Source organism: Centruroides vittatus, unplaced genomic scaffold (assembly GCF_030686945.1).
Source record: "Centruroides vittatus isolate TY-2023 unplaced genomic scaffold, ASM3068694v2 contig_1342, whole genome shotgun sequence".
Taxonomy (NCBI): domain Eukaryota; kingdom Metazoa; phylum Arthropoda; class Arachnida; order Scorpiones; family Buthidae; genus Centruroides; species Centruroides vittatus.
The window spans coordinates 313,460-338,672 of record NW_027120854.1 but is presented as its reverse complement, the minus strand read 5'-3'; the positions used below and the strand labels follow the sequence as shown (position 1 = coordinate 338,672).

The 25,213-nt window shown below is 30.8% G+C and overlaps 1 protein-coding gene across 1 annotated transcript; it reads left to right on the top strand.

The window, feature by feature from the left end:
• The first annotated feature begins 909 nt into the window (after positions 1-909).
• Positions 910-25,175, top strand: LOC136990820 (pre-mRNA-splicing factor CWC25 homolog). The gene is made up of 9 exons (XM_067289251.1): positions 910-1,045; positions 5,275-5,447; positions 5,524-5,666; positions 8,982-9,075; positions 11,671-11,740; positions 18,502-18,717; positions 18,783-18,862; positions 23,798-23,956; positions 25,042-25,175. Exons 1-9 carry the CDS (start codon positions 1,028-1,030, stop codon positions 25,154-25,156), a joined length of 1,068 nt encoding a protein of 355 aa, XP_067145352.1. The 5' UTR covers positions 910-1,027; the 3' UTR covers positions 25,157-25,175.
• Positions 25,176-25,213: the final 38 nt, after the last annotated feature.

Here is a 25,213-nt window from a genome sequence, read left to right as displayed (position 1 = left end):
GAGCAATAACGCTCCGATTCTGCACTATTCGAGATAAATTACGGAAGTTCGGATCGAATTCGAATTCGGATCCTGTTTGGCCTGAAGACTACTGTTTATCATCCTCACTAGAGGTCACTGTTAGAGCCCGTGATGACGAAACATGTGCTTGAAAGCATTAAGTTATAATGTCTAACTGGAACACAGCGCTCTGTTGCTACTAGCGGCGTACTCGAAATCGGAAGTGGCTTCAGCGTAGAATAAACCGCCATATTGTTTGTTTTTCTTTTGAACACGATGTTGGGAAAGAGAAGAGAAAAATAAGGAATAACGTATAACCGATAAACGAAAACATTCGGTTAGGTTTATTCATCACAGACAATACGTTAAATCATAAATCATCACGATAATTGGCTGCGGCTATCATATGATTTTGACGTAACCTCCCTTTTTTCGCTCTAGAAGAAACATTGCATTATATAGGATGGACATACAAAGTGGCCGGCAAAGTTAGGATTTTTCTGGGACTAAATCGTAATATGACGATTAACAATTTTAATGGATACATCGATCCTAGCTAAAAGTAAACATTAAAATAATGATGCATAAACGTAATGATCCTCATAGTTATAATATGCTAATTTCATAGATACGTATGTTTGACATAACAATAAATACACGTAAGCCAGTTTTTATGAGAGATATACGAGAAATACAAGAGCGAGAGGCAGTGACGTCAGAGACACATGATATCTGCAGCCAATTACCGTGACGATTCATTCCTACGTATGTCGAAGAATATAACTAATAAATTCATAATTGTTAAATAATAATCTTTAATAAAATTAAATAAGACATATTTTATATTTTATTTCTCATAATACTATATAATAATATAAATAACATTTTAAAAATAAAACAAAGATTTTAAAAATAAATTTAAAAATTTTTTAAAAATTGAGTTGGCAACGCTCTGGCAAAATATGGAAGGATCGTTTGGCTTTTAGTTCGTCAGTTTCGCGTTGTTAGATTATAAAATCGGGTTAAAATGGGAGGAGGCGACTTGGTACGTATTCATTCCACACAATTTAACTAATTTCCAATAATTTTCTATTGTTTATATACACCGACTTTCAAAATGGCGAACGTAAACTTAAGTTTGGCTTATCGTTATAAAAAAAATTCAAATGTAAAAGAGAAATTGTGTAATTTCTACGTCATATTCGATTACTGCATTAAAAAGACACCAACAAGTCAATTATGAAGCTCTTTACGTATAAATGGTTCATTTAGATTGTGTGAAATGCTATCAATGGATCTCTCCATTTTAAAATGTCAGTAAATCGAAATGAACTTTCTATAGATGGCTTTTGTGACGTTTTTATTGTATATTACACAATAATCTTATTATATACTGTGTAAGTATAGAAAACAAGGCATTTGTGGGGTACAGTATAGATTTTTGGAGAAGTGTGGCTTTGAATGAGATGGTTGCGACCTTGTCTGATCCGTAGACTGTTCTCATAGAAGTAGAAAGGTTGAGGGAACGGACGGATACGCTACGTGTGACCCTTTGCTGGATGTAACTTCCCGAAATCTGCCCATCTGGGATCTGAAAAACTCCGGAACTATTTCTGAAAACATTGCTAAAACCCACCCTTTTCCATTTTACTAGAGACAGACGTTAGAAATGCCGTCGTCCGATTACTTTTGGGGCACGGTTGGAGTTGCGCCATTATGCCTATTTTGTATTTTAACAGGTTGATTTTTCAGAGTTACATCTTGCAAGTGGTGTAAACTGCCTCTTTGTTTTAGACTTTTTTATTCCTATGGTGTACGGCGCTGATTTGGTCTCAATTAGCCTAGTTTTGAGCTGCACTTTTACTAAATTCTGGACCAAATTTTACCTTCTCTAACGTGAATAAAATATCAAAACGAATCATAGATACAAAATGACTTTCCACAAATTAATCTATTCCAAAATTTTTTTCTCGTTAGACCATTGTAGCCAAAAATAGAATCGTGGATTGGTTCGACTGCAGAATAAGGGCGTCATTTGAGAGCATTACCGAAGTTTCTGGTAATTTACTGGTTGCTACCAGATTTACAGATGTTTGAAGATGGAGTAGAGAATGACAAATTAAATATGAATAAAGTCGTTCGCTGCTACCGACCGACTGATTTGTAAGCATTTTTGAATGGACACCATATGTCAGAGAAGGTTATGTCTACATTTATGACTTTTTTTGTAGACATTCTCTGAGTAAAACATTACTGTTTTCGTTTATTGTTGAAATTGTATTGGCTGTATATTAACAAATAATCCCATTTGTTTTAACATCCAGTTTCACAAAGTATTTTTTTTTAAAATAAATAACTGTGTTGGCAGTATACCTTGACTTGTACGTAAGTATTTTTACTCACATTTGTAAAGAGCAAAATATTAAACATTAGACAGTAATTAAATATATTTGTTTGTTTTTTTTTCAAATTTTTATAGGTTTCTTTATCAGTTAGAAGCCATATGTCAAGAAAAGTCACTCATTGACCTATGCTCTGTTCTTTGCTTGTATAGGGATAGGTTACAATTCTAGTAGAATGTCTATAGTCTTTCACATATGTTATATACAGTATATTATCATAAAATGTGATTTTAAATTACCAAATTTCCAGAATAATTTAATAAATAAAAAATGTTTACATTGTTTTAATGAAAGTTCAATAAATAAACGTGAAATTCTGACATTTTTGAATACCGTTACTCGTTTTTGACAGTTTAAACTATTCTGAATGTAGCACGAATGAGTGGTTGCTAAAGATAGACTGTGTGCTTGAAAACAGTATCTGTGTAATATAGCTATATTTTCTTTTCCCATTGTCAAGAATTGTTTTAGAAAGATTTTTGGTTTGAATATCTTCATGTTCTTACAACAACAGTTGTTGTTCATCTGAAAATGCAAGAACATCTCAAAAATGTTTATAATATTTTCATCTGTCTTTGTTAAGAAAATCTAATTTTCCAATCTAGAAAATGTAACAATTAACAAAACTAAACTGAACTAAACTTAGATCAGGGGTTGTGAACCTGTTTGAGTCCACATGCCAAAGTTTTAGACTTCCAAAGCTGTGGAGTTGTGTAAAAATCTACTGACTTTGCCTTACCATCCGACTCTGACTAGGGGTGAACTTGTTAACAAAATACGCCCAGGAATTCTGATGTTGTCACGTGACCCCAGAATAAAAGTTTTGGTAAATAGAGTTCTAATAACAATAGAATGGTAGAAACGATAATAAAGGTAGAAACTTTTTTATTCCAAAGCTAAATGACTTCTTTACGTAATGACATAGTCAATATATAAATATGTATTTGATAATTTAGTTTCTCAGCTGTTATATATGACAGAGGGAAAGTGTAGTGATCGGTCAAAAAATGAATCCTCTCCAAATTTATACATTTTTAGACTTGGGACTCCTTGAAATGTCCAGATATGCTAAAGATTTTGGAGGTTTTTTCTATATGTATAGATGTTAGATTGTGGGAGGTGCACAATTTTATTAATTGTGTTTGAAGCTTAATAACTTTTGCTTTTGAATTAGAGTCAGATGGTTTGACTCAGGAGTTTTTAAGCGTCAAAGTGGTTAAACTAAATTGTGCCCCCACCCACATTTTAACATCCATGCACACAGAAAAAACCCTGTATGTTTTTGCACTTTTCTACGTTTTAAGGCTTTTCAAATCCAAAAGAGTATAAATCTGGGAAAGTCATTTTTTGACTGATTGTCATTCTTTTCGTTTGTTATAGGCGTATACTTTATAACAGCCGGAAAAGTAATAACAACGATGATTCTGATTACTCTTTAAAATAATACAAAATAAAAACTATTATAAAAAATTAAACAATAAAATTTGACACATCTAATTAATATATAAATTCATATTTATTGACTAGTTTGATGATGACAATGGTATTTGGTAAGCATGTATAAATAAAAACAGTAAATTCATCCGTAATCAAACAAATTAGTTTAATAAAAGTGATGTACATAATATACAAGTATATGAGGTAATATGTAAGTATGCGCATACATTAAACAAAGTCAAGAATAAGAAATATAACATTTAGACTGGTAAAGAAAAAGGTTGTTTATTTTGCCATGTTGATTAATTTATTATTTTTCATCTCTGTTATAAACTTAATTACTTCTTAAAAAAAGAATCGCTTATATTAAGTCAGCATTTATGAAAGCTCTTAAAACAGATTTAATAATTTTAAGAGCAGAAAATAAACTTGGGTTGGTGGCAATGCTGTGACATCAAGCTGTATGTGGATAATGTCTGGATAGTGCGGTATTGCCATTCTGAGATATTGTTTAATATCTCAGAACAGAGAATAAAGAAATTAAGCAAATTACATGCCAACACACACACACATACATGCAAATTTTCTGCTTTTAATTGACATTTTTTGTGTTCAGGAGGTCTCCAAACATGTAGATTTGCAAAAAAATTGGTGGGTCAAATTTGACACGATTCCAATACTTTTCCGTTTTATATACATAACAAGTTGGAAAGAAAGTAAAAAGGAGTCCGAGTTAGTGGATTTTTGACGACTCCGACTAAAAAACCAAAACTCTAACTCCACAGCCCTGTAGACTTCAAGCAACAATAGACAGTACTATTCATCTGCCTCAAATGAAAGGTCGACTCTGCTGTGGAACTTTGAATTTCCTCGTGTGCGTGCAAAAGGACAAAGTTACTTTTATGTATTGTCTGTTTTTAAGAATTTTTCTTGAATTTTGTAAATTTAAACTTATTTATCTTGGCAATTTTTAAGGCTGAGATGTTTAAGATGTCAGTTATCGCATTGTAGATGTGGAATCAAATCAAGGCAGGCAATGCCCAGGAATTTTCAGAGACCTTATCCGTCATTACCCAGCATCTTCCATTGGCAACTTAAAATGGGTTTGGAGAAAAAGACTTTCTTAGTGCCTATGAGACAGGGTTAAAAATGAAAAAATTAAAAAACAAAAAGTAAAAATGTTAATTAAAGTAATTTGCATTCAATTAGAAGTTTAAAAGTATATCAAAATACAGTTTACAATCAAGATGTTAAGTATGTTTTTTATTAAGGATTAAGCAATTAAGAAATGACAATTATGTTTAACTATAACAAGAAAGCTGCTTATTAAATTTTACATTAGCTAAAAACTGCTTATACAGTCCAACAGTTTAGTTACATTTGGATTTCCTTTTATTTAAAGATATTAAATTTTGATTTTCATTCTTATTGGTAGAATTTAAAGAAATCCTGGCATCCGTCTACATTAAGAAATATTGAAAGAGTGTGGAAAGCAGAACAGAAACATGAAGCTGAACAAAAGAAAATTGAACAACTGCAGAGGGAACTGGCAGAGGAGAGGGCAAAAGAAGAAATGCAGCATTATGCGGAAGAGAAAGGAGCGGTCCAGTAAGCAAATTCTTTAAAGTTAGTAAATGTAATAATTAAACAGTTCTTGAATTAAATGTTTTGTCTATTTTCTTAGAAAACGAGAAGAAAAGTTAGACTGGATGTATCAAGGTCCAGCAGCTTTAGTTGATAGAGAACAGTATCTCACTGGACGTCAGATTGACAAGACTTTTGAAATTCTTCAACACCAAGAACAAGATGACATTCCTTCTGACAATGGTGAGCATTAAAATTTTAATGTATCTTATTATGGAGTGCATAAAAGTATTATGTTACTATAAATATATTGTAGCAAATAACCAGAGTTTTGTTTCTAAGTAGGATTACAATAAAAAATGAAATTAGATACTTTTGTTAAGTACATACTGAACTATTTAATAATTATAGCATTTAAATACAGTTAATATAAATTAAAATGCACAGTTTGTTTGATTCTGAACTAAAACAGAAACAAATAATATCAGTCTATATATAGACACATGACAAAATGTTTTGCACCATCATAATTTTGGAAGATAATGAAAAGATGCAGTAAAATGACATTGTGTTTTGAAAGAAGGGTCTCATGTAATGACAGTTAACAGACTTCATTGCCAGAAAACTAAAACAAAAAGATATCATCAGAGAATGGGGCATTCACACCCATCTATTCACAACTGGTGATAGTGTTATCTCAATACTTTGTCACACTATCCTTGGCTATTCTCAATGCTGAAACTTTTTGTGTTTTGCTTTTAAACAGTTCATATAGGTGGTGCTAGTCTATCCTCTCTTATTCAGCAATGGCAACCTCCTGGAGTTTAGAAGTTTATGGGGTGGAGATGTGTGTCGTCATAACATTCCTTTCAGTCCCAGGCATGCTTGATGGAACACTACTGTATTCATGTTGGAGATTTTATGGGCCACTCAATTTGTTTGAACTCAACCTTCTGCAAGTATGCATTTATAAGGTGCCTACAATAACAATGAACATTAACATCTCGAAAGATAAAACATACTCCATATTGTTGGTGAAATGGTTTTACAAACTGGTTCAGGATATTGCCCTGATAATGTCTGCTAGTCATTGTGCTCTGTCCAGGAAGAAGCGAAATCCTGTCATCATAAATGTTTCCTGTCCAGAAAATCATTGAATCACCACCCATCTGAGTATGAGGAAATAGAGTGCCAAAGACAACTACCACATCTACTGTCACTACACACATTATCTGTTGTCAAAGTGTCACACAAATTCATGTGTGCTAATGTTGTAAGGTCCATACTCTGTAATCCCTTGCATCAAGCTTTATGATGATGATAGCTGATGTGTTGTTTCTCATCAGCTATATTCTAGGGACTTTAGCTCTCAAGGACATGTCATTTAATCAATTGCAAATAGTCTGGGTGACATGATACTGGTAGCATCCAGAAACAGAATGGAGCTATCACAATGATCTCAGAATTATGATGTGTCAAAAGTATTGTACAGTGGAACCTTGCTTAATGAGCATGATTCATTCCAGAATCTTACTTGTAATGCGAAACACACGATAAGAGAAACATTTATCCTATATAAATTTATTTAAAATATGATGATGCATTCCATGCCAAAAAAATACTGAAATATTTTATGTATAATGTTTATTCAAAGAAAATTATACAATTTATAAATATACAAATATTTTATTTATAATATTTAATTATAGGCTTTACATAGCCCAAGAATTTGGCATATCATTTGGCATGTTTATTAAATAACAGGCGACGGTTCTTGATGTTTATAAGTAATATGTATGAACACAAGTTTGGAAAAATGTGTGATCACAAGCAACACTAAGATGCTAGCAGAACGAGTGCTAAACACAGACTGATGTAACATGCACGCAATCCAAGATTTTCCCTCTTCTTGTCACACATTATGCAAAACATCGCTCGTTAACCAAGTCATTTTTTTTACAGTTTGTTTTGTTGGTTATGAGAGGTGCTCATTTCATTAAGTGAGGTTCCACTGTATACTTGTCCTGAGCTTGAGTTATCACTATTGGCTTAGAACAGAGTAAAGAAATCCTTTTCATCAATCCAGAAGTAATTTGAAAAAAATATCTTGACTTACTTTAAGATGATGATAAGACAAGTTTGAAAGGACAGTAGCTCGTAATCTTGAAAACTGAATGATGATGATGATAGATTGTGTTATAAAGACATACAATCCTGACAAATTAAACAGCATAACACATAAGAACTAAGTAATTGTACTCTTGTGAGTTGTCCTTATAAGTTGATTTTGGATAAAATATGTTCTCATAACTAAGAATAAAAATTATAATACAGCTTAGCAATACATTTCTCCAATGTATATCATAGTAATGAATGATAAGGAGCCTATATGTGGTAATCTCAATAACATATACAATGTAAAGTACTTAATTTTAGTGTCTTAGGAAACCGACTATAATTGCGGTCGGTAAAACTTCCGTTAACCTAACGGGTACTTTACGTGGATTCGAGATTAGTTTGCCTGGCCTGGGCTTTTAAGCGTGCACCGAAAATTAGTAATAATAACGATAAATATCAAGTCAGATCAAAAGTTCAAATATATTTAATTAGCAACTAGAACGTACTACGTACAAATGTCAATAATCCAAACAAAATTTATTAACGAAAATCAACAAGTCAACCCGACAATAAACTCAGCTACTTAGCTTAACTTAATATTAATTTCCCCTTTGAAATTCGACAAATCAAATACTTAGAAACTATGAACAAAATCTCTTACTAATTAAACGTCTATCCGTCACCTCACTATACGAAGAAACTATTTCCTCAATCCTTTCGATATCGTCAAATCGTCAATCGAACTCCTCTTTAACACCTTGGATCGTCCAATTATCAATCTGGACTTCTATCAGAAAATACTTCGCTTTCGAATTAACCTTGCTCTCAAAGTCGCCTTGATTTGGAATTCACCTCTCCTTCTTCGGTTAACGTACGGGTTTTATACTGTGAGGTGACGTCACACTTGAGCTGGGTTACTCCTCTTATTTACATACTTAGTTGCTAACATTAACTTTCTGTTCTGGCAGCTTTAAGTTTCCGACAAAGCTTATAAACCGTTTACAAAATATTTATCATAATTTTCTGGGATGTTTAAGACGGTTTATCAAGTATTTCTCTACTAGTGATTGTGGGGACTCCCCCTCCATTTTTTTTCTGCAGACTGTTACTTCTGCTGGGCAGCGCAAGTGCGCAAGATGTTTCCTATGGCGCTTATTTCTCCGTGAGTTGTTTTATCTTCATTTTTCATTACTAACAAGAGAGTGGTGGGGAACCTTCGTCCTAAATAAACATAAACCCCAAACAAAAGATAATAAAACGGAAATAATAATAAAATAAAAATAACGTTCGGACTCAGTTCCTTACAACAATAATCTGATTTAATTAATATTGCTAAAGATTCGTTGGATCATTTATTGGGCTGAATTAAAACTAATTTAATAATTAGGAATAAATTAATACCTTTTAAATTTAAGTTTAGAATATTCATTTATTTTTCAGAATCATGCTTCGGTTCGATCTTTGCTCGTACCTCCTCGAATGCACCCGTAGACATAGCCAACAAGATTCGAGAAGATCCTCTCTTTCTTATCAGGTAAGGTCTTAAGCTTGTTTTGCAATTGCCATTTGCAATGCGAAATGCAAACAAATGTGGTTTCACATTACAATTACAAGTTTTTCACTTTAGTAATTGCTTTGCACTCATGAAAATTGCATGGATTGATTTCCACTCTAGTTTGAGGGCAGATTTTCCACTTCAAGCCATGCTTGAAATCTACCAGATTCATAAACATTCCAACTGCCAATTGGAGGGCAATAAAAATGCAAAGCATTCTGGTAAAATGGGTTTCAATAAGAAGTGTGGATTTACTATCAATTTCAAGTAATCTGTCACTGTGTATTTTAACCAATAGGAATATTTAATTTGCTAAGTGATGGCAAAAGTTCAGAAAGTATAACGCTGTATATATCATGCAGACATTCTGTAGAAATATTGCTTTCTGAATCACACTGATTCCACTTTCTCGACAATTGTGAAACAAGCTTTGTAAAAGGTCTCCGGAAAAGTTATTTTGTTGTCAGTTCTAGAATTTGCTTTTAAACTAAACTTATAAAAGTAGTTATTTTCATTTATTTAGAAAACAGTAAATTTTTATACATCATTTACCGGAATATATAGTGGTATGTCATACTTGAATGCTAAATTTGAGAGAAATCTGATGTGGACTTCAAACTGTGTGTGCAGTAGAAAAATGTACTTTGCTGTGTAAACACTTAATATTATGTGCCCAAGTCATCTCTTGCTCTCACTGTGAAAGCATTTCTTGTGTCATGCTCATGTTTTTGATGCTTTTTCTGCTTCAATTTTGGTATTTGGTCACATCATTTGCTGAAAATTAGCTAAATTTAGTTTCAGTAAACAGACAAGTCGTCATAATTTGTAATTTGTAAAACATCATAATTAGTCGAAGATCAATTTTGTATTTTTAAATTTTCATTATAACTATTATCAAGAATTTCATTTGTTATAAATGATATCTTTCTCAGTATAACAAAGGAAAATTATGAGCTAATTATGCATTTAAGTCTTTCCCTTATTATAAAATTTTACTTCTCAAAATTGTAAAAGTTAACAGTATTCAGTTCATGCCAAAAGTTAAAGGATCATTTAAATATTTTCCTTTTCCTGTTTTTCTCATCCCCTTTTTCTTCTTTTTTGGATGAACAGTAACAAGTAGCTTGGACCTAGATACATTAGAACATTTTGTAGCACCTCAACCTAACAAGTTAACACATTGAAAAAACTTTATATCTTTTCTTACTTTCTGGTAAAGTCTGTTCGTAATATCTGTAATAGTGATTGTACAGGGTGTCCAGAAAGGGTGAGTGAAGTTTAAGAGTAAAATAAATTAAAAATAAAAAATGTTCAAAAAGTTTTGTTTTAATTTTTAATCTATGGTTATTGGAAAATTATTTACTAAAAAATATGTTATCTAAATGGTGTCTGTTACGCTCCTGACACTCTTCTAATCTTGAGAGAAGATTTCTCAGTACATGTTGACACAAAGCCCGAGATACCGATGCCATTTCTGTTGTTATATTCTGCTTTAATTGAGTTACTGTCCTCGGTTTATTTTCGTACACCCTCTCTTTAAGAAATTCCCATAAGAAATAGTCCACAGAACTCAGATCTGGACTGCGTGGTGGCAAGTTAACATCACCTCTTTGCAAAATCAGCTTATTGGGGAATAACTCCTTTATGGCTTCAATTGAATCATTTAATGTGTGACAAGTGGTGCCATCTTGTTGAAACCATGTTCTTGTATTGAAGCCATGAAACTATTGCAAAGAGAGAACTAAAAAATTCGAAATCATCTCACAGTATCTCTCTGATTTCATGAAGAGGTGATGTTAACTGGCCACCACGCAGTCCAGACCTGAGTCCTCTGGACTATTTCTTATGGGGATTTTTTAAAGAAGAAGTGTACGAAAATAAGCTGAGGACATTAACTCAATTAAAGCAGAATATCACAACAGAAATGGCATCGGTATCTCAGTATCGGTATTTGCCTAAAATAAAAAAATTGTGAGAAAATTAATTGATACATGTTTCATATGTAATATTATGTAGTGTTGATACATTAACTTTGCATAATTTTAATTAAATGTTTATATAAACAAAATTGCATGGTATCACTATTCTGACTGACTTTGAAATCTTTGAATGGAAATAGACTTTACAGAAACAAGAAATGGCACAATCAAAGGAGAATGTTAAGTACATTAGCAAACTGTCCAAAATCTAAAAAGTATGAGCTTTGAAGCATCAAATTTTAACTCTGAATGCTTTATAGAACATAAGTCAATTTTAAACACTATCTGCTTATTTTCAAAGGTGTTCATTATCATTAATTTATTATTCATTATTATGTTTTGATAAATGGATTTATAAATTATAAATACCCTTGGAGAAATTCAAAAAATTGCTCAAAATATCAGGCTTGTATCACCAAGATTATTAGAAGGGTTCTTGTGATAATTCAAAATGCATCTCTTCTGTGACAGTTTGTCTTATACTGACATACACAAATTTCAAAGTAAAAAAATAGTTTTTTTATAAAGATAATTCAATAAAATTTTTTTGTATTTCGTTTATGCTTGTGACAAATTAACTGTTTTCTCATTTTAGGAAACAAGAGGAAGAAAAACAAAAGAAATTACTGAATAATCCAGTGAAGTTAAAACAACTACAAGAAATGGTAAATTATTTTCTTCCACATTGTGGATAATATTTTCGTGTTAGATTAAATAACTCATTAATTAATTAACCAAAAATCCTGTTAGATTGGAGCACATGAGTTAGCTAGTAACTATAGGGAACTAAGCCCATTATAAATAGGAAACTCCAACAGAAATCTACAAAATTATTTGAAGCCATGCATTTGTGTCATAAAATTAAACTAAATCTGACTTGATGATACAAGTGTGTATCGCTTCAAATAACTTTCTAGGGAAATTCTGTTCAAGCTTTCTCCCAATGAATGTATTGGGTTGTTCGGAAAGTAATTTCGTTTTTTTTATTACTAGAGGAATTAGATGTATTTTTACCAGCCAATTTTATTTTAAACCACATTTTCATTATATACTTCGACAGCTGACATTTTAAGGATTATTTGTAAAAAATTTTGTTTGATTCTGTACAATTTTTTTTTTTCTTTTTGGTAACCCATCAAATATGGAAAATCGAAAGCATGATTTTCGGCATATTTTGCTTTTTTATAAATAAAAAATCAAAATGCTGTTCAAACAAGAACAAAATTGTGGTACATGTTTTGAGAAGATGTGTTGAGAGAAAGACAGTGCCAAAACTGGTTTACAAAATTGCGTTCTGGCAATTTTAATATTGAAGATACACCACATTCTGGATGGCCATTTGAAGCCAACGAAAACAAAATAAAGGTACCGATTGAAGCAGTCTGCCGTATAACAACGCGTGAAATCACTAAGAGATTAAATCTGTTAAATTGAACCGTTTATTATTACTTAAAACGAATTGGTTTCGTTTCAAAGCTCGATATATGGGTTCCACATGTTATTAAAGGGAGATGCTCTCTATGGTGGGATTTTAAAGAAATTTTTTTTTGAGCTTTTACCAGACAATTTAACAATTGATTCGAAAGTGTACTGCCATCGAGTAAACAAATTGAGTAATATCATCAAACAGAAAAGGCCAGAATTGATCAACAAACAAAGTGTAGTGTTTTACCATGATAATGCCAAATTTTACACAAGTTTGGTAACTCGTCAGAAACTGTTATAGGTTAGATGGGATGTGTTATCACACCAACCATATTCCCCAGATTGTCACTCTCAGATTATTACTTGTTCCGGTCTATACACATTTTTTTTAACTGTAAGACATTTACTTGAAATGACAATATCAAAAATCACTTGACTTGGATCAGTTTTTTGTAAACAACGATCAAAATTTTTATGAATGTGAAATCATGCTACTGCCAGAAACAATGACAACAGGTATTTGATCAAAATGGTCAATATATAATTCAATAAAATATTTATTTATTATAAGAATATTGCATTTATTTTTCTATGGAAAAAACGAAATTACTTTCCGAACAACCCAATAGTTGCCCAAAAGTGTTAGAGAAAGAGTAGTTGCTTGTTAGCTGCAATAAACATAATTTTTGCTTAAATTATGATATGCAATAAAAATGTTGTTTTGATCTTTCAATTTCTTCAACAAATCATAAGTAAAATTAATTATTAATAATATGATCACAACTGATATGAATTGACACATTAAATTTGCCACTTACAAATAAATTAATTAATACTTATTTCTAGTTACAGAGTTTGTCTTTTGCATTTCTGGTAGAATTTGATGAATTTCTTTGGATTAGAATTTAAATACAGGGTTCCTACGCACCTGGAAAGTCAGGGATTTTCATTAGTTTCGGAAAAAGTCATGGAAAGTAGGAATTTGTCGAAAATTGTCAAAAAGTCAGAGAATTTGTCTCCTTAACTGCCTCGTTGATTTCATTTGCTGAATATGGCTGACTAAGCGTAGCCATCTGCAGGCGGCAAGAAGTAATGTTGCAATCTTTAATAAGAAAATACAGTATACCAGAATCCGTTTTCAATCTGAAATGGCTCTTTTCACCGTTCTGAAACCATATAATTTTACAGTTGTGGATTAATAACAGGATAAACTACTATTATGTAATAAGTGTTTAATTTTTAATTTTAATAATTCAGTGATTATAAAAAGGTGAATTTGTTAGTTAGAATAAAAAATAACTAATTAAAAATTAGTTTACAAACTTTTAAAACTTGAAATCGTAATTTATTAGATTGTTCACTTCAAAATAGCTAAATAGATCAGTAAAAATCCGTGATTTAATTGTTTTTCACGTTTAAAACATTACTATACAACATAAAAAATTATAAATAGCTACCCGACATTTACAGTAAAATGCTGGCGCCGACTAGTAGTTTTTTACATTTGTTGTTACAACTTTCCTCGAAAAGAACTGTACTGCAAGCGTATTTTTCCCCCTCTCCCGTTAATTTCCACAACTTCAATGCATAGTTTAATAATTAGTTTAACAGAAATGATGTTGGGTAAAAATATCCACTGATTTTGGCAAATTTAGGCATCATACTTGTAATAGATATACTGTAGTTATCGTTTTGAAAATCAACTAGGTTATCCGATAGTTTAACCAATGTTAACTCGCTTATAATTAATTATAAATTTAAAAAGCTGGTAAATTTTTTAAAAATCTAATTAAAATAAATTTGATTATCTTTTGTGCGAAACCACAACAAAACAATTTTTATAGTTATGTTGCAAAAGAAAAAGATTTGTAGTTACAATTCTATGCGCTGAACTTCTATATTTTATTAACATATAATTGTAATTTCATTTGATACTTATTTCTGTTTTTGTGCGGTATATGAAAATTTCAATCAAATTGGAACATAATTGACTTCTGTAAAATTTTTTAAAACTATTCGATGTTTTCTATGACATCAAGTTTTTTTCATTTTTTATTAAGTAAAATTTTTTTCTCTTACCTTTTTTCAGTCTCCTGGTATTTTAATAGCATAAAAATCACAAATATTGTGTTAAATGTAGACTGCAGGTGTGAAATTTCACACCTTGTTAAATGAAAGAATAACACTTCCTGCAGCTATATTTATCAAATAAAAGTATTTTTTAACGATTACTTTTAACTTTTTATATAGTTTTTCTGTAAAAGCACTTTTTGGGAGGGTGTTTATTTCGCAGGAATTATTTCCCGGCAAATTTTTTTAATGTTAGATTCGTATTGAAGTGGAAATAATTAATATAAAAAATAAACTTCTTAGAGGATTTTTTCCCCCATTAGGGATTGCAGAAAAAGGCCCAAGGAGTTAAAAAAGCAATTGCTAGTTATTTCGTAGATTTTGAGTTATTTTCTACATGAGACTTTTTTTATGCGGTCCCTATTCACCACATAATTAAAAAGTATATTTTTTATGTTGCGAAAACTATTTTTTATAGCTACTCGTGAAGTTTCCTGCGATTTTTTTTTTTTTTTTTTTTTTTTAATGCGTTTTCTTTTATGTGGTCCCTATCCACCGCACAAAAACAGGTTTGAGTGTATTTATTTTATTTTATTTAAATTCTATACATTTTAAGAATCCTAATTTTCGTAATACTATGACGTCATAGGAATACAAGTTTCACTAAAATAGAAAAACGTAAAAAAATTAAATTATTAGATGAAAAAAAAGGAATGAGTAAAAAGTTTTTATAGAAACTTGAGAAATAGTCAAGAAAGTGCAGCTCTCAAGATCGATCATTTGGATTGGAGTTGAATTTTCCATTGTTTGAAACGACAACGAATACTTCTGTGAACTCGGATTCTTCGATTGACGTAAGTAAATCGGAGAATTCATTAGATCCCCATCATAAAGCGTGGGTGATGGTCCGAAACCAATCCAGGGAACGATCAAGGGCTACCTTTTCCTTCCACAAATTAACAGTTGCCTTTCAAAAAGACGACTTTTCTAACTCAGGAAAAACACGAGTGATATATGTTAGTGCTAGACATCAAACAGAAATCAAATGAACTTTTTTTTCCGGATTGTTCACTGAACATTGCTCCGGATTCCACTACTGCCACTATGAACTTAAGACGAGAAACGAAGACAACTTTAGCTGTATTGTAAGCATATTTTTACAATAAACGGATTAAATGGTAAAGAGGCGTCTTCGTCTGTCTGTACCATGTTTCACACATACTTATTAGTCCCTCGACTTTCCTGACGTTGGGAGAATTAACTTTATCCCTTTTATTTTCCCAAAGGGAAAGAGTCATCATATCTCACAAGCAAAATGCGAAGTTTCAAATCTTATGTTCTAATTGACGTTTGGAGTTATGTTAAACCTGAGGAAGGCTATTTAAGATTGCTGAAAACATTAGTTTATTTATTAAAATTTGCTATAAAAGTGAGAAAGATGGTTTGTGATATGATTTGCAATAATTATAAGATTTGTAATTAAGGGTTAAAATAGATAAATTTTGTCTGCATTCTTAAGAAAATTTTATGCAAAGACAAAATTTAATGCGAAATTAAATAATAAATAAAAATTATTAAAAATAATTATTAAAACTCTGGCCTTTACACTGAAACCAAAATCAAAATGGCGGTAACAAAACATTTTTTTTCTTTTAGAGATGCCAATTCAGCTAATTTTTTGCTAGATTTAGTGGATTTCTTACAGAAGCTATAGTAAAAACTTACACCTATCCCTCTTTATATACAATCTATTTTTACGCCATTTTGAAATAATGCGGTTGACAAAAGAAAACTATTTCTTTTTTACATGATCGATTTTTTTTGAGGGAAAAAATGCTTTATTTGAAAATTTTTAAATTTAACTTTTTGTTAAAATTATGTTGCTGTTTAAAAAAAGTTACTCTTTTTGTTGAAAGATTTTAAAATTATGTGTTTCTAAGTCAAGAGTTCATTTTAAGTACAGTACAGTACTATTTGTATATCAAAGAATACTGTTTGTTGATTTTATGCTATCTTGTATTTACTAGATTTACATACAAATAATATTGATAAATGATGATAAAATAAAAAGCTCATGTTTTATTTTTAAATTGCTTATTTTTTCATTACATTGAAGTTGTGGATTCTATCATACATTTTTCTACAGGATGTATGCATACTGTATTTTTTTAATGTGGCAGTCTTTGAAACATACAACTAAGCAAAAAGACGGATAGATATACTCGATGTTCGCAGTAAATAAAATGCTGTTTTATTATGTCGATATTCCACACCGTAAGAAATGTGAGGGTCAGGGAATTTGGACAAAGTTGGTCAGGGAAAGTCAGGGAATTCAAAACAAAAATTTGAGTAGGAACCCTGTAAATATCATTATACCATTTAGAGAAGTACAAGTATTCCAGTTGATTTAGTTAATAGCTTTTAAAATGTCATTAACACACTTCATTGCCATATTATAGAATGCATCATAATGATAATTTATATACATAGAGAAAGTTTTAGCAAAAGTACTATTGTCTTTAATGACTTTCATGGTACTTTTGTTTGGAAATGTAACAATTCCAATTGAATACAATTTGTATCTATACATATAATAAAATTAATGCTCAAATTAATTGCCACATGTAAGCCTGAACTAATAGATTATTTTACTATATTAAGACTAAATTAATTAGTTAATTATCAGAATTTGATCTAAAGACGAGTGTTTTGCCATTAAATTATTGATTACTGTATTTTACGGGCTATAAGACGCACCTGAATTTTGGAGGCAATTTTTCGAAGAAAAAAGTGCATCTTATAGTCCGTAAAATATGGTATTCACGATTGTTCATTTTCCAGAACTATTTAAAATGAACTTAAAATTCATTCTGACTTTTACTTACTGTTTAATGCCATTATAATAGTTTTTCTTACAAATACCATGTATTTGTTTATTGTCATTCGTTGTTTAATAATTTCAAATGCAAATTTACTTATTTTTCAGAATTATGTTCATTTAATACTAAAATACTGCTGTTAAGTACTTTCAGGTAAATACAGAATCTTCCGAAGAAAATGCTACTATTTTAAATCTCTGTATTACTGTACTATACTAAATTACTGTAATTTCATTAATTATTACCTGAGAAGTATGTTATGTATGCCAATTGATAGTGTGACATCCAATTTTTGTCTCATTTGTATTCGAACATCTTGCCCTCTACTATCTGTAGAGGACAAGATGTTCGAATTTACCAGCAGCTCCAGAATGGAAAAAGCATTCTCCAGTCTGCAAAGTCAGAATCATTCATTATTGTGCAACAGAAGTAATCTGCAGGAGTCATAGAATTGTGACTGACATAAGAGGAGTGACAACAGATAGCCATAGTGAGCATAGGAAAAATTTGAATATTTGTTGGATGGATGCCAAGCAACATGAGGTGTCCACATAGGGAACTGTAAGGAGGAAATGTGAAACTTGGACAGTTTTGCAATGTTTTAATGTGTGTTATGACATTCTTGAATAATAATTAACATAATTACAATAATTTAAAATAGTAGTATTCTTTTTGGAAGAGCTTTATAAGATTTCCATTCTCTTTATCTATTTGACCGTTAGTCATTCCAACATTTTAATAGCATTTAGTCGACAAATACAAACATATAGACAACATTTCTTAAATTGTGTATAAAAATGAACTAGAAAATTTTCAAATATTACTTTTTGAAATCTTTCTTTTTAATTACTTCCAAAAATTATATTAAAGGAGATATCTGATAACTGCATGGAATATGTTTAAGTAGTGTGCTCAGTTAATTATTTAAATATTTTAACAGTAATATTTACATATAATTTCTTATCTCATTTAATATTTCAATATTAAATGAGGAAGAAGCTGATATTTTGTTGTTTCAATGATATAAATTTTCTGTTCTTATGTTAAAACAGTTAAGAAATTCATTATCTGAAGATAAATTAAAAAAGAAACACAAGAAAAAAATTGATAAAAAACTCAAAAAGAAAAAATCTCACAAAAAGTCTCACAAGCACTCGAAAGATGAAAAAACGTCATTGAAAAGGAAGGATGTAAGACGATACGGATCTTCCGAGAGCAACTCCGGATCCGACTCTGATGTGAAACCCCAGTACAATCACAGACGTGCAGTAAGTCTAGGTTATTCCTCTAAACATTTCTCAAGCAGAAATTAATCTTTTGGTTACACTTTTAGGAAAAATATAATCGTAGAGAACCATCGAGGAGTAGAGACAATTGGTACAAGAGAGAAAGTGATGAACCTTCCAAAAAGAAGTAAGTTTTTCAGTTTGCTTTATTATTTGCACTGAAATAGCACAAAAGAAATGCAGTGTTGTTGCATTAAATTTTAATATAAGGCTAACTCTGATACAATATTGTTGGTAATTACAAAAGTTTCCAAATTAGATACACATGTGTAATTATTTTCTGTATATGTAGCATTGATTGCAATATTATATACCATTGTTATGGTGAAATTATCATTATTTTCCCTGCTTTATTAAATAATTAGTCTGTGCATTGTTTCAATAATATAAAATGGTCATTTTCCGGTCAAATGTACTTGCACTTGTATGTACTAAGGATTCATAGAAATTTGATTTGTTAACTTCTTCAAAATCCTTGGCACACAAAGCAAAAATTAATTTTGATTCATTCCATTTGCCTTCTAAATTTATTTATTTATTTATTTAGAGTTTGTATTTAATTTCATATCTTTGTATTTGTGAAAAATTTTATTATTTTGCTGGGTGTGTGTTGTCTTTATTTAAAAACAGAAACAAATACAGTTAAACCTTGGTTTTTGAACATAATTCGTTCCTAAAGATGTTTGAAAACTGATTTCTAAAACAAAAACAAATTTTCCCATAAGAAAATACAAAATGAATTAATCTGTTTCCAAACCCCAAAATAAAGCCTTTCTGTTTTACTTTTTCAGCTGTATTTCATGCATAAAAATGCTTACAAATGCAATATATTATTATATTTATAAATTTTTGTTATTTAATTTAACTTAAGCACATTTAAATACAAATTCTTGGATACCATTTATATTACACAAATGTTAATTAACACAGTTTTTATTAATTAATTTGATTTTGATTCAACTGTGGAATGTATCGAAAAATATAAATAATATCTTTCCCACATTTGCATCGAAATCAAATTTAAATAGCAATGTCATTGATGATTTGTGTTGTGATGTCTAATGACGCAAGGTGATCTCGGCACCACTAACTTCTGAATTGGTAGTCCTGTCGTCGATTGGTCGGGCCATTGTTTTTCTTTAACATAGGAAGTATAGGGAGTTGACTATCTGATGAATAGCTCATTTGGCAACCAAGTTATTGTAAGGTAACCAATGCAATTATGAGTTTCAAATTCCCTTCATGAACCAAATTGTTCAAAGAGTGAAGTGTTTGAAAATTGAAGTTTGACTTTAGATACTTTTATGCAATATACTTACAAAAAAAAATAATTTCATATAAACTCTAAAAGAAAATACTAAAAATAAAATTATTATTATTATTATTAAGTTAAGATGGATTTTTTTGTTTGTTTGTTTGTTTTGTTAATATAATACAGTAATTATTTGTCATTTGAAATTTAATAATATTTTTACATCTCGGTTAAACCGTATGACCACCACCTGCCAATTGGACACTGTTCTTTTTGTATTTAAAATATAATAATCCATTTCTCATTCTGTTTCTAAATCCGTTCATTAAGCTGAGAATGATTGCTCGAGGCGATTAAGTGTGCTCATTTTTCTTTAACTTTTTTAATTTACAAGCTGGATTTTGGTTTTGTAAGTGATATTTACCCAATTAATTCCCTATTCCATTTATATTCTGTAGGTTTTTGTCAACTTATCCTCTAAGGCAATGCTTTTTAAATCTATTTTAGTTTGTTTCTGTCTTATAATTACACTTGATAACAGTAAATTTGTTATACAATTTCATATTTTTTAAAAAAATAATTTTTTCATAAGGATTCAACATTATATAATCTCCCTTTCTACACTGCTGACTAAAATAATTCTCAGTTAGCTGGAATAATTTCCATAGAATATTAATTTTAAAAAATATAGAAAAAACTTCTCCAATTCACTGTATATGTATAAAATACACATGTTCAGACACCAGGAATAAAACAGTCTTTCTTTACAGAGACAACCTTTTATTAGAGGCTTTCTCTCTTTTTAATTGAAATAAACTATTTCAGACAGTTACAAAATAATTAATATCTTTTGATATGTAATAATAAAAATTAATTTATAGGAACTATCAGTAGGAAAAAGCTTTGCATTTTTGAATAAATTATCAAAACAGTAATTAGATCTGAATTAACATTCTTCAAAGAAACAGTTATGTCTGGTTAATGAGAAGCAGTATTACTTTGAATAATTATTGCTCAAGTTGCAAAATGATTCTTCGAGTGTAAATCATTCTACATCTTTGCAATTATATAAATCTTGGTGGAATTTAATATGCATAGTGTTATGGACGATCTCGGAAAGAATTTCTTGAAATTTTTAAGATGTTCAATTCACTGTATATGTATAAAATACACAGCATAAAATTATCATGTAAAACCAAAATAGAAATAGTGGCATCTGGAATCAATAAATCATTGCAAAATTTTTGAACAGGCGAGTGAAGTAGGATTGGTCTGAGGGCGAGTGAAACGAACGGGAATAGGGGGTTAGGCCAAGGAGTGAAGCGAGTGGGGGGGGAGAAAATCTCTTCACCAAACCACTTAGTGGGAAGTTGAGTGATAAGAGCAAAGAGAGTGGGTGTTAGCTCCTTGTGAAGCGTTCAATTGTCAGAAAATTTTTGTTACAAATAATCTGTATTGAAAACAAGTGGGTCAAGCAAGCAAAGCAAACCACAGAATTGGAACATCTGTCTGCAGGATATTCAAATGAGTCATAAGGATAAACCAATTCAAAACAAAAATTTTTTTGTTCTGCAATTTGAAGGTCATTCTACGCTTAATTTTGATGGAGAAAATCTAAAAGGAAAGTTAATTGTGTGATTTGAAAAAAAAACTCTAATTAATTTGAGTTGGGAGGTGAATTTTTAAACAGATCTGAACTTAATTTATATTACAGAATCCTCACTCGGAATTAGACTGAAAAAAGTATACATGTTATTGGAAGTTTTGTTACAAATAGGAGTGGGCAAAATAAGCATTTAGTCAGTCCATCATAGGCAGCCAGGGATGAATACCCCTATTAATTATATAAATTTATAATCTCCCAGAAAAAAACAGTTTGGAGCAGATCTCAGATCCTCGATTTTCATATTTTTTATAAATACATGATATATAGACCAAAAACATAATTTGAATAAAAGCAATTAGCAACTGTTACGGGTTTGCTTAATACACAGATTCTAAAAAATTAAAAACAAACTTGGTAACTAAATAAATGAAACTATAACAAATTTTATTTCAATAGAAGTCAAATTCTTTGAATAGTAACACAGTTCTTTAACAATCCTTTATTAAGAGACACATCAGTGACTCCACATCAAGTAAAAAATTGCCAACTGACTATATGGGTGATTTCTCCACTTTCCAAATGCCTTAAGTAGTATGCAAAAATTGCCAAAAAAAACTGTGCTTTCTTCATCTGGCATAGCAGATGCTCCTAGAGAAAAAAAATTATTGGGGTTAGGCTTAAGTTTAAAAGTTGAGAGACTTTCTCTTTATCAGTTGAGGTGCCAGCAAAACTTCTGAGTCGATAGTTCAAAGTTCACGGGGAATTCCCTCGGAGCTATTTCACTTTTATCGCTTCATTTTATGCTTATAAGGATAAAACTGCATTTAAATGAATGATTTTCATTCAAAAGTTTCTAGAATAACAAAAGCTCAAATTTATGCAAATTAAAACTTTTTGTAACAATTTTTCTAAACGGCATGTCAAAAGCATTTGGTTGACGACCATGGCCGAGCACCAACCAAACTGAATGTCTTATATCTTGATATAATCACACAATCATTAACCAAACAAATATCTGAGATGTAAAAACATTGCACCAAATAAAAAATTATAGCGACTTAGGTGATAGTAAAATTTTTTCTTAGTTTTCCTTTGGTAAAAATAATAAGCTCAGCACTTGGAAGTGATTTGTAGAAAACAGTAATACAGGTAAAATTGTTGTGGGTGTTGTTTACCACAACACCCACAACAATTTTACACTGCAAAGCTTCAAAGCCACAACAACTGCTTCAAAGCACTAAGCTTATCTTTACCAAAGATAAATTTATAAGAAAAAAATTTGATTGTTATCTAAATTATCATAAATTTTTACTTGGTACAATATTTTACATGTGAGATGTTTTTTGTGTAGATCATAGAATTCGTAAATTCAGTTTCTTTTATGATAGAATAATCTGTAGCAGTGTTTCTCAACTTTTTTCTCGTTGCGGACTAGTATAATTACAGATAGTTTTACACGGACTAGTAATTATATGCGATTATGAATTGCGCTTATATATGCTTATCTAGAGTTACTGTACATACATTTTTTTACAAAGTTACTACTAGATTACTATTTAGATGTTACTTATAATCAACTGTGCCAACATCAGTATGGTCAACTATTTTCCTGCAGACTGGAGAAATTTTTTTTGTGGACCAGCTGTTAAAGAACACTGTTATATAGCATTTAATACCAAATCACTGATTTATGCTGGTTTAAATTAACATAGATTTATTATTTTGGAGACAATTTAAGCATGATAATTTCTCTGTGCCATATCTCTGGCTTTGAAAGCAAGATGTGTGTGCATTAAAAAAAATTTACTTTATCTAAATGCAATATTGTTGTTGTGTTGCACTTTTCAAAATGATTTAAAGCATTAAGCAGTTGTGTCACCTTCAGAAAATACTTTTTAAAAAGTCTGTCTCTGACCCACAATAGGGTTCCGGGTGGTTTGCATTTTACGGTTGCCCAGCCGTAATGGGTTTGCCCGTCGTTGGCCCGGCAACCCTGTGCAAGAGGGAATTGCTGTTACAAAATCACTTAGCCATTTTTTTCATCTAGAATAAAAATGCTTCTGGCAAAAATTATCAGATTTTTTCATTATTGAGAATAGAATCAAATAATTAAAAATAAAGTAATGGTATTTTACAAACTGCATTTCAGTAAGATGTGAAAAATGAATCTGCTACAAAACATAATTGTGTTTTTTTTATTGTAGGCGGATAACCGAAGAAGAAATGGAACGAAAGAGAAGAGAGATGATGGAAGACGCACAGTGGCGACAGCAGCAATTGAAAAAGAACATCCACCATTACAAGGAGGAAGATCTGAAAGAAGACCTGGAAGTGGAAAAAATAAAAGATAAAGATTTCATCAGGTAAGTTTGTCTTTGACCAACAAAATTTCCACTAGTCATATACAGTCAAACCTCGATTTTTGAACATAATTCATTTCTAAAAGTTGTTCTAAACAAAAACAAATTTTCCCAGAAGAAAGAATATAAAATGGGTTAATCCAATTCTGACCCCAAAACACAGCCTTTTTTTAAACACCTTTTTAGCTGTATTTCATTCATAAAAATGTCTACAAATGCAATATAATAAGTTATATCAGTAAATTTTTATCATTTAATTTAAGCATATTTAAACATACATTCTTGGATGCATTTATATTAGGTGAATGTCAACGAGCACAGCTTTTATTAATTAATTCGATTTAGATTCGACTTTGGCACGTACCAAAAAATGGAAATAGATTTTGATGCACGTGCGGAAAAGATACTAATTTAAATAGAAACGTCTAACGACGCAAGATCTCATCTTGGCACCACTGACTTCCGAATTGGTAGCCCTATCGTCAATTGATTGGGCCGTCCACTTTCTTTAACGGGATGATCTTTATAGGGCGATCCGTCTGCGCGTGTGATCTGTGTCAAGCTGTTGCCGAGTAGCTCGTTCAGAAACAGAGTTAACTTACGGTAACCGGGGCAATTACCCGTTTGAAATTCTGTTCAAATTGTTCAGAAAGCGAGGGGTTCGAAAAACAAGGTTTGACTTTTAGCACTGGCAAAACCTGGAAATCGGTTAACCAGTTTTTTAAATACCAAATGCGTTTCAAAATACTTATTATAATTCTACTGAATTCAAAGTTATCAATCAAGATTCACAAATATGCCTGCCAAAAAGAAGTTAGTATTTCTTCAACTCTAGCATTTACAGACATCAAAAGTATTTAACTAATATCATTTGAAATTGTAACATTCTGGTGAAATTATCTTAAATAATAATAAAATTCACTTAGGGAATACAGAAGAATATATTGGTTGTGACAATGAATTATTGCCAACCGAATCAAAAAAGGCAACCAAAGTCGTGCATGAATTTATTTGCACAACTTTGTCTAGCAATTTTTAAAATTTGTTCTATAATTCCCATCGAGAATTACCCAAAACTCTCATTTCAGACCCATGCTATCCAAAGCCGCCGACACCGGGACCGTAGAGGCCAGAATCAAGCGGAACATCTACAACATCCAACGTAGCAAAAGCTCTATGGATAGTAATTTTGCTCGAAGATAAATAAACGTATTTATTTTTATATATGTACTTTCGTTTAATAGACATCAATTTACTCGG